The sequence below is a fragment of the Enhydra lutris genome, unplaced genomic scaffold (assembly GCF_002288905.1).
Source record: "Enhydra lutris kenyoni isolate GAN:26980312 unplaced genomic scaffold, ASM228890v2 scaffoldscaffold47, whole genome shotgun sequence".
In the NCBI taxonomy this organism is placed as follows: Eukaryota; Metazoa; Chordata; class Mammalia; order Carnivora; family Mustelidae; genus Enhydra; species Enhydra lutris.
This window is the reverse complement of record NW_019154131.1, coordinates 13,942,769-13,953,139: the sequence shown is the minus strand read 5'-3', so window position 1 is coordinate 13,953,139 and position 10,371 is coordinate 13,942,769. Positions and strand designations below refer to the sequence as shown.

At 43.9% G+C, this 10,371-nt stretch overlaps 1 protein-coding gene across 1 annotated transcript in view; it reads left to right on the top strand.

Annotated features, from left to right (window-relative positions):
• Positions 1 to 798: 798 nt before the first annotated feature.
• Positions 799 to 10,371, top strand: part of LOC111156590 (stabilizer of axonemal microtubules 1) — a 33,558-nt gene continuing 23,985 nt past the window's right edge. The window contains exons 1-3 of the mRNA XM_022517577.1: positions 799 to 875; positions 4,484 to 4,510; positions 5,933 to 6,112. Coding sequence (XP_022373285.1) covers positions 799 to 875; positions 4,484 to 4,510; positions 5,933 to 6,112 — 284 coding nt within the window. The remainder of the gene's footprint in view (positions 876 to 4,483; positions 4,511 to 5,932; positions 6,113 to 10,371) is intronic.

Genomic DNA, 10,371 nt, shown 5'->3' with positions numbered 1-10,371 from the left:
TCAGGTCATGATCCCAGGGTCCTGGGATTGAGCCCTGCATGGGGTTCTCTGCTCAGCAGGGAGCCTGCTTCTCCCTCTTTCTCTCTGCCTGCTTCTCTGCCTATTTGTGATCTCTGTCAAATAAATAAAATCTTAAAATAAATAAATAAAAATAAATAAAATAAAATAATATAAATAAAATATAAATATATTTTTAAAATAAAAATAAATAAAATAAAATAAAATCTTAAAATAAAATATTAAAAAAAAAAAAAGAGGATTGGAAGCTTCTATGCTTGAGAAGTCCTAAGTTCCAGTTCCCTGGCTATTGTTTGTGGTGCTTGTTGGTGGCCAGAAGAATTGCCATGCTGTTCATCAGCTTTTTGCCAGGATGAACATCTGTGTTTGCAGCCATGAGAATTCTTGATCTGAGAGTTTATAAGTAAACGCCTGTGTAAGGCGGTATAGAAAATGTTCCCGAAAGAGGTAGGGACACAGCCAGGCACACACCCAGAGGAGACAGTGAGTCCTAGCCCATGACAGTGCAGTTGCATTCTTTTTTTTTTTTTTTTAATATTTATTTGACAGTGAGATCACAAGTAGGCAGAGAGGCAGGCAGAGAGAGAGAGAGAGAGAGAGAGGGGGAAGCAGGCTCCCCGCCAAGCAGAGAGCCCAATGTGGGGCTCGATCTCAGGATCCTGGGATCATGACCTGAGCTGAAGGCAGAGGCTTTAACCCACTGAGCCACCCAGCCGCCCTGTGCAGTCGCATTCTTAGCAGCTTCCAAGGGTGGTGGTGGTGGTAGGCGTGGCTTGCAAGATGGGCCTTGAAGAAGGCGAAGCATTTTGGGAATATGGAAGTGGCAGGAAGGAGGGCGGCTCCGGAGAGTGTCACAGGCACGTGGAACTGAAGCTTGGCTCTGTGGAGCGAGAAGAATTAGAGGAAAATTCAATTTTTCCTGTCCCTTAAGGCCTCTGTTTATGTCCCAGGAAGGCAAGTCAGAGAGTCCAAGTAGGAGATAAATACGATATGAATCAAGAAAAATATTTCTAGGTATGTTGTTCTTTCTTCCACTTGTGGAGAACGCTGGCATCCAAGGGTTGGCATTTGTTTCTTGTGAACCTTCAGATTCCAGATTGTGCTACTAGCCACCACCATTGGGGGCTAATAAGCCCTTGAAATGTGGTATTTCTTTTTTTTTTTTTTTTTTAAGATTTTATTTATCTATTTATGTATTTATTTAGTGCATGTGTGTGTGAGTGGGGGTGGGGAGGAGGCAGGGGGAGAGACAGAATCTCAAGCAGACTCTGTGCTGAGTGTGGAGCCTAACATGGGGCTCGATCTCACGACCCTGAGATGGTGACCTGGGCTGAAATTAGGAGTTGGACGCTTAACCGATTGAGTCACCCCGGTGCCTCGAAATGTGTTCTTTCTTTTTTTTTTTTTGAAATGTGTTATTTCTAATTGAGACGGGCTGTCAATGTATAATGCCTATTGGATTTTAAAGTTGTATGAAAGCAAAATATCTTAATTTTTGATATTGATTATATGCTGAAATGGAATATATTGGATTAAGTAATATATTAAAATTAATTTTGCCTCTTTTTACCATTTGAAGGTAGCTACTAGAACATTTAAAATGTGTGTGGCTCTCCTACCTGGCTTGCATTCTCTATCAGGTGCTGCGATGCTAGAGGAACTTGTCAGATCTTTAACGTTCTCTCATCCGTTCTATGGTTCCTACAGACCTAGATGTCAGGAAATGAATCTGGTCATTCAGATGCAAAAGAGAACTAGATGCTTTCCATGGCTGGGTTGTATACATGGTTATCTGAGCTTCTGATTTTTTTTTTGTCAGCATTGTGAGGACATTGGATTAGATAATCTCCATAGCTCCTCTTCTTTACTTATTTTTAAAGATTTTATCCATTTACTTGTCAGAGAAAGAGTGTGCATAAATAGTGGGGAGCGGCAGGCAGAGGGAGAAGCAGGCTTCCTCCTGAGCAGGGAGCCCGATGTGGGACTCGATCCCAGGACCCTGGGATCATGACTTGAGCCGAAGGCGGGTGCATAACAGACAGCCACCAGGCATCCCTCCATGACCCCTTTTAAAATTCAATTTTTAAAATTCTGTGGTTCTAGCTTGGAGTCAGTGCTCAGAGTCAACTATTATTCACCTTTTCTGTGTTCTGTTGAAAGTTTTCCACTATTCCCTTTACCAAATATCAGAAAAAGTCAGGATTATTTCCTTTTTCCTGTGGTCCTTTAGTAAATTCTGGAGTGGAAAGACTTTAGATGGTCCTGGTAAGGAAGCCTCCCTCCCCTTTGCCTTCTCTGCCTAGTGGCCCCTACTGGGCTGGTTTGAGTGTGTACCCCCAGCCTGGTGGCCATGGCAGCCCCTCAAAGGATATGAGTATCAGAGAGTTTGAAGAGGTCTCCTTTCTTGGGCTCATGACTGTCAGGCTTACTTTAAAATACCCCAAGCTTGGTGATTCCACACTCTTTTTCCCTTCCTTCCTTCCTTTCTTCCAGTCTCTCTCTCTCTGTTTTTTAAGATTGCATTTATTTAGGGACGCCTGGGTGGCTCAGTTGGTTGAGCGGCTGCCTTCGGCTCGGGTCATGATCCCAGCGTCCTGGGATCGAGTCCCACATCGGGCTCCTTGCTCATCAGGGAGCCTGCTTCTTCCTCTGCCTCTGCCTGCCATTCTGTCTGCCTGTGCTTGCTCTCTCTCCCTCTCTCTCTCTGACAAATAAATAAATAAAATCTTAAAAAAAAAAAAAAGATTGCATTTATTTATTTGACAGGGAGAGAGCATGCATAAGCAGGGAAAGCAGCAGGCAGGGGGAGAGGGAGAAGCAGGCTCTCCACTGATCAGGGACCCTGATGCGGGACTCGATCCCAGGACCCTGGGATCATGACCTGAGCCGAAGGCAGCTGCTTAATTGACTGAGCCACTCAGGCTTCCCTTCACACACTTTCTTTAATCACTCCTAGGCCCACTAAAAATTAAGAATTGAAGTGTTTCCCTTTTGGGAAAAAGGTGGCAGACCGACAAGGAGGAGATACTGTGCTTGGTGACTTGAGAGGGATACTCAGGGCTTTGGGTTAATGGGTAAGGCAAAGGAGGGGGTCCTAGGAACAGACAGGTAGTGAAACATTTACTTTCAAGTAAGAGTCTGGTACTTCGGAGTGAGACAGATTTTAGCTAACTAGCAACGAGTCCAGAACAACCCTGCCGCCCTCCCTATAGACAGATAACATTCCACTTCAAGGAACATCAGTGTCTGAGTGGAAGCTTATTGCTTTATTGAAATCCCCTCTCGTGATACCAATCATAAGATAGTATTTTGCCATGAAATTTATTTTTCTTGAGGAATAAGTCTTTATAGTGTGAAGTCAAAAAAAGTAACCTTATGGAAGGGGGGGCTTTATATAAAAACAAAGTTTTACTGGTTTGCAAAACAAGGGCCCTGGAGATGGAAAATATTGCTATGCCTGTGGGGTGGATTTTATTGCAAGTGCTTGAATCGAAGTTATTCTTAATAAAATCGTGACTTTTTTTCTCAGAGCACGGGTGAACAAAATAGATTGGCAGAGGCATTTTTGGTAAGCAGCAGTTCTTGGCTTTTGATTTGAGGTTTGTAGGAATCCTAAAATGATAGGGTGCTAATTGGTTCAGATTGAAAACTCAGATAATTGGACCGATGGTGAACACAGGAATGGTAATGATATCTAATGTTTACATAGCATGGGATGCGGTTATTTTGTTTATTGTGCAAACACAATTATCTCTTGAGTGAACAGAAGATGAAAGCACTCATCACTCATGTAGCCATGATTAGGGCCCATTTTATTAAATATATAGAATGTTAAATATACAATCATCTTTGTCTATGAAATGCCAACAACATGCATTTTGAAAAAGAACAACTAAACTTTTATTGAGTGTATTTAACACTGAAATTTGTACCCTCAGGGTGGCATATTTATGTGGAAGATTTCCTTGTCAATAATCAGGAAAATCTAAAATACTGGGAACCAGTAGTACTTCTGTAATAACAAAAATAAAAAGTAGGGGCGCCTGGCTGCCTCAGTTCGCGGAGCTTGTGCCACCTGATGCTCTGGGTTGTAAGTTTGAGCCCCATGTTGGGTGTAGAGATTACTTAAAAACTAAAAAAAAAAAAAAAAGAATGTTAAAAAAGAAAAACGAATGTGGCAAGTTTGTGCCATCTTAAGGCTTTTCGGATACACAAAACTACAAAGAGAAAAGAATCATGTAGGGATCTCTTTCTCTGTCTTATAAAGATTTATTTAGAGAGTGATGACAGAGTGGAGGAGGAGAGGGAGAGAGCGAGAGAGACTCTCAGACAGATTCCCCGCTAAGGGTGGACACTTAAGCGACTGAGCCAGCAGGTGCCCTGCAAAGAGCATTCTCTCTAAAGGTACTTGTTAATATGCAGTATTAGCCGTATGAACCCGACATGTGTTGATTGTTTTCTCTAGGGTCTGGGAGGTGGAAGAGAAGTACTGGTAACAACAGTGGTGGCAGGAAACACTGATACAGAGGGAGGAACTTACTAATAGCAGGAATAGATAGCATGCTAACCATTGCCTGGAAAATGCTTTAGATGAGAACGGTGATGTATTCTCTTTCTCTCTCTCTCTTCCCCCATGTGCTGCCCCAGAATACTGTGTATTTTTGTTTTTTTGTATGTTTTTTGTATATTTTGTTTCTCTAATTAAAATCAGCGTTAAAAAAAAAGTTTAAAAATAAGCCATTCTGTGCTGTTCCTTGGTGGAAGGAAGTTGGAAATCACGAACATGTGGGTTTGTGGCTGTGTTGATGTCTGAAGACAAGGGGTGCCCCAGCTGGTTTGTAAGAGTTATCTGTGGCGTATGAATAATTGACAGACTGCTTAGGTTTTGAGAGCTCCAACGGCCGCCCTTTGTCCAGCGATAAGTAGAATCCTAAGGTTCATTTATTACCATGTGTGCAAAATGGGAAAACTCACCATGAATTATAACTTCAAATTATTTTCTCTCATCTAGTTGTGTAATGAGACCTCACGTTTATTTAATAATATATTTCCGTATTTCGTCATTTGTTCAGTAATAGTTCATTGGCAGATAGTCTGCTGTGTACCAGGCAGGATAAGGGACTCTAGCAGTGAGCAAGACAGAGAAGGTGCTGAGCTTGAGAGACAAGAGACGGTGAACAAGCTCACCAGCAGACCAGCCAATGACCGCGAGCAGGAGGTGGTGGGAGAGGCCCGCGCTGGGATGAGAGAGCCTCTGTGCCAGGGGAGGGCTGCTGGGTGGATCTTAGGTAGAAGATAACCAGTGGAAGTCTTTCTGTGGGGGCACCAGTTGAGGCGAGACCAGAAGATGAGCCAGACTTTCAGTGTGCAACAGGTTTCCGTAGTCAGTGGCATGGAGCAAGCTCAGAACCGAGGGGGTTTTGCTCCGTGTGATGGCCCTTATCTGGAAAGGTGACATTCTGAGTTGACCCAGGAACCAGCTGACTAGGAAAGGCTTAGTGCACAGCCCCGCAGTGCAGGGTCAGGTCAGGTGTTGAACCCTAACTGCTGGGTGATTGGGAGACCAGCTGGAGCATCCCTCAAAGGACTTGGGGCCACAGCGATTTACCCACTAGGGTACCGGAAGTATTTCGTATTTAAACAGGCAGTATGGCATCTTTGTGGTTGACCATCAGTTATGCTTGTGTGTAATGTTGTGATTTAAGGAATTTGGGTGATGAGCCGTTTGCAGCTATCCAGCATTAAAAAAAATTCTGGCCACTTCCTAGTTTAGTAGAGAAAAGTTAAGTTCCTGTTTTTAATGCTGGCCGTCTTGATTTGAAAACCTGGGGTCCCATTTAGAGAAGGTGGCATTGTCAGACTGGCTGTATTCTTCCCCAGAAGATAACAGACCTGACTGATGTCTTTCTTATAGGCGGCATCACTGTCCACATCTTCCTACCAAGATTTATGATAAAATAGAGAAACCATGTCTCCTCTCCGAATACACCGAGAACTACCCTCTCTATCACTGTTACCTGCCCAGAGAATCCTTCAAGCCCAAGATGGAGTACCAGAAAGGGTCCATACCCATGGAAGGCCTGACCACATCAAGGTGAGTGCAAGCAGAATAAATGCGTGAATGCTCACGAAGAGAGTATTGTCCAGGGCTAAGGTACGATATGAGTATAATATGCAGTATTAGTGCATCAAGGTACAGAACCAATGTACTGTATCTCGGAAAGGAAATCCTACATTTGTTAGCCTGCTCAGTTTTTTCCAACCTCTTTTTTTGTTTTTTAAGATTTTATTTATTTATTTGACACAGACACAGCGAGAGACACAGACACAGCGAGAGAGGGAGCACAGGCAGGGGGAGTGGGAGAGGGAGAAGCAGGCTTTCTGCAGAGCAGGGAGCCCGACTTGGGGCTCAATCCCAGGACTCTGGGCTCAGGACCTGAGTCAAAGGCAGACACTTAACAACTGAACCACCCAGGCGCCCCTCCCAACCTCTTCTTACAGAGCAAGAATTGTTACTGCGAGTCTAGGGGTTAGGAAAGCTAAAATGATCTACATACCAAAGGGTTGGAGGTTAAAGAAAGTATAAAGGGATGAAACAATGGCGGGTGAGGGGAGGCTGGAAAGGGAGTTCAGGACTTTGGCACCTAAGCTCCAGGTCAGGTTGGGTGGAGTAGTGATGGTGATAGTGGTGAAAGGAAACTTGATAGAGAGGGAGCGGTTTGGAAATCATGCCCCAGACTTTGAATTGGGATCCCCTTGAATGTTTTTCAAGAATGACCATTTTGACCCTTAAACAGCATTTGACCCTTAAGCAAAATGGGTTTGAACCACATGGGTCCATTTACCTGTGGATTTTTTTTTCCCCAATAGATAGAGTGCTGTAAGTGTTTTCTCTTATGATTTTCCTCATAGCTTTTTTTCTAGCTTATTTTATTATCAGAATATGGCATATAACACATATCACATATAAAATCTGTTAATTGGTTGTTACTGGTAAGGCTTCTGGTTCACAGTAGGCTATTAACAGTTTGTTTTGGGGAGGCAGAAGTTACATGTGGATTTTGAATGCATCAGAGGTCAGCATCCCTTACCTCTGCGTTGTTCAAAAGTCCTTTTAGATTGCTCTTGACCTCCAAACTCAGATTCTTTAGAGAATCCAGTTTGAGAGACTGAACCACCTGGCTCAGGGTAGTAGGGTTGCAGAGATATTTCCATTGAGAGGGTGGGGAAACTGATCAATTTCAGGTCTGCTCTGCATGTGGCAAGGCTATCAGAATCTGCTGCTGACACCTGGTTAGGGACCCCTGGGTGGTGATCTGTGATCTGTGATTGGTGACCCAGTAGAGTAGAAACATCTTGGAGGGCGGTTGAGCAGTGTCCCAGATTGTATACTTCGAGCCCTGATGGGACCTGAGAAAGGGATGGCTTCTCTGCCTCCAGCAGTCCTCATCCCTACAGGACAGGGATGGCTGGGAGGTGGAGATCCTAGAATATGTAAATTAATGCACCACAGAGCTTGCACTTTACAGGACTCAAGACCTGGTAAATTTTCTTCCTATTGCTCCCTCTTAGCTCATAATTTTGTGCTTTCCTAGTAAAGGTCCCAGGTGGTTCAGGTGAAGCGGAATGGCTCTAACTCATTCTGCCTCCAGGTTTTCCCCACAATGGGCCTGTTTACATCCTCTTTTGAGATTGTGGTTTGGAGTCATGAAGGATTCCTACAAAAAGCTGCTATGTTCTAGATCCAAAGTAAGTCCATGTATGAGTTATGAGGCAGAAAAACCCATGAAGAGATAAAGGAAGCCGATGGATTCCTGATATTAAGGCTGGGAGGGAGTTGAGGGCCATGTCTGTTGCAAGACTCCAATCAGATCATCTCTTTTTTTTTTCCCCTCAGCATTTCCCCCTGAATCAGATCAACTTTTTAATTTTTTAGAAGATTTTATTTATTTATTTGGCAGAGAGAAACATAGCAAGACCAGGAACACAAGCAAGGGGAGTGGAAGAGGGAGAAGCAGGTCTCCCTCTGGACAGGGAGCCTAATGCAGGACTTGATCCCATGACCCTGGGATCATGAACCTGACCCGAAGGCAGGCACTTAACGACTGAGCCATCCAGGCTTCCTTGAATTAGATCATCTTCATGTGAGACAGACGTCTTACATGATATGGTTTAAGCAGAATGTTTGGTCAGTGCTGATGAAGAGTCCTAGGCTTATGTAATGCTTTGAGGGTTGGATGTTGAAGGTTGCTCTTTATTTGTTGGTCACAAGCTTAGGAGGATGAGTGTAAGTCCTCTGTAGCAGGAGCCCTGCCCCATCACCTAGCTCTGAGGTCCCCATATGGAGCCCCACATGCCTTCCTTCCTCCCGATGGTGCTTTGCGAAAATGAAAGCTTCCCCTCTGACCTGTCCTCAGTTATCCTTGCCTCATGTCACTAAAAGCCATAAACCCATCATCCAGAAGTTCCCTCTGTCTCTGCCAGAGTGACAATACCATTCATGTCAAAATGTGGCCAAAGTGGAGGATTGCAGATACTAAAAGAAGTTCCAAAACAAGTTGTTCGTGACTGTAAGGGTCTTAAAAGAAAAGGTGACAGGATCAAGGTTACCCATGGGAAGGAAGAAGAGCAGAAATTCTTCTCTCCTCTCCTTTATGTCCTTCCCCAGAGAGAGAAGTCAAGGGGAAGATGAGCAGAGGGCATCTCTTCCCTCACCTGCTCCTCAAGTTCATTGTATCTCAGCCTTGTGCCTGCCATGCTGGGAACATCTCAGGATTCATTTTTTTTTTTTTTTTAGATTTTATTTATTTGACAGAGAGAGAGAGATCACAAGTAGGCAGAGAGGCAGGCAGAGAGAGAGGGAAGCAGGCTCCCTGCTGAGCAGAGAGCACAATGTGGGTCTCGATCCCAGGATCCTGAGATCATGACCTGAGCCGAAGGCAGAGGTTTAACTCACTGAGCCACCCAGGTGCCCTCAGGATTCATTAAAAAAAAAAAAAAAAAGAAGTTCTAGTGAGCTTTTATTAGGAAAAATGAACAAAACCCAAGATGTTACCAATTATGTTTTCTGAACCATAGAAACTTAGCAGAGACTCTGGTCAGTATTCTTGCATATACAGCAGACTTCTGTCTGAAGAAATGTAGAGAAGTCATCATCTGAGTGCTCCAGCAGAGGCTTCTGGGGAAAGGAACGGGTCAGCCCTGTGTCGGCACACCCCTCTATCAGCATGGATTGTTACTTCTCTGCCCTGAGAACCCTTGTTACCTGACCATTCCAGCCACTTCTCTATGTAAAGGGACCCAACTTAGTTTCTGAGATTGGACATGGGGCTGCCACCTGCTGAATTTTCAAAAAGTCACATGGCTCAGGGCTTGGCTGGGTTGGGTGATTAAGTCCAGACACAAAAAACACCTGGTTTCTGGAAAGGTTATCATCCCAGCATGAGGCATGATTACAGCTGCACACAACTCTTACTGACTGTAAATCTTAGGGATTTACAGCAGGTGCCAAGAGGGGAATGCTTGTGATTTTTTAGCCTTTCTTAGCACGAGGCAGTCTCTTGCAGCCCTTGGTGATTCTCTTCTATAGGATCTGCCTTTAGTTTGGATGGATGGGAGATCAATTTATGAATAAGAGGTTTGCACTTCAAGCCTCATTTCCCCTTAGGCATGTCACCATGTAAAACACTTGGGCCCCATTCTGGGACATTAGTTTGTTAGGCAGATCTCTAAGGATGGTGGAATGGATAACCTGAGAGGAAGGAGGTAAGTCTTCAAGATGGTGTTGCATCTTTATTCTAAGGGGAGGGGGACCATGTGTGTGTGGGGGTGAACTGGAGGCGTAGGAGGGAAGGAGGAATAGGGTTCTGACTTGATGGGTTTGGCTCAAGGGCAGAAGGCAGCAAGCTGGTAGCACATATTCCTTTACTTATTGACAAGACTCTTGGTTAAACTGCGTGGAGTTGGGCGGGGGTTGGGGGAGAGCTAAATGAGAAAAGGCATTTGGAATCCTCTTCAAATGCTAGGAAAAAAGCAGGAACGTTGGTAGTGGGCTAAGTCCCTACTCATTGACTTGTACCCATTTTCTACCCAGAGCTGTACCCTTGGGGATATACCTACCCCCCTGCCCTATAGATTGGGCCCAAGAATTAAGAAGAAATGCAGAAAGAGGTCTCAGCATTAGACTTTCCTGGGAAATTTCAGAGCCTTTGATATTGTGGGTTTTTGATTGAGTTTGGGAACATTTTGACCATTATTTCTTCAAGTACTTTTTCTTTCTCTGCGACTCTGTTTATTTCTTTCAGTCGTTTTTTTCTGTTTTTTTTTTTTTTTTTTTTTTTTTTTTTTTTTTTT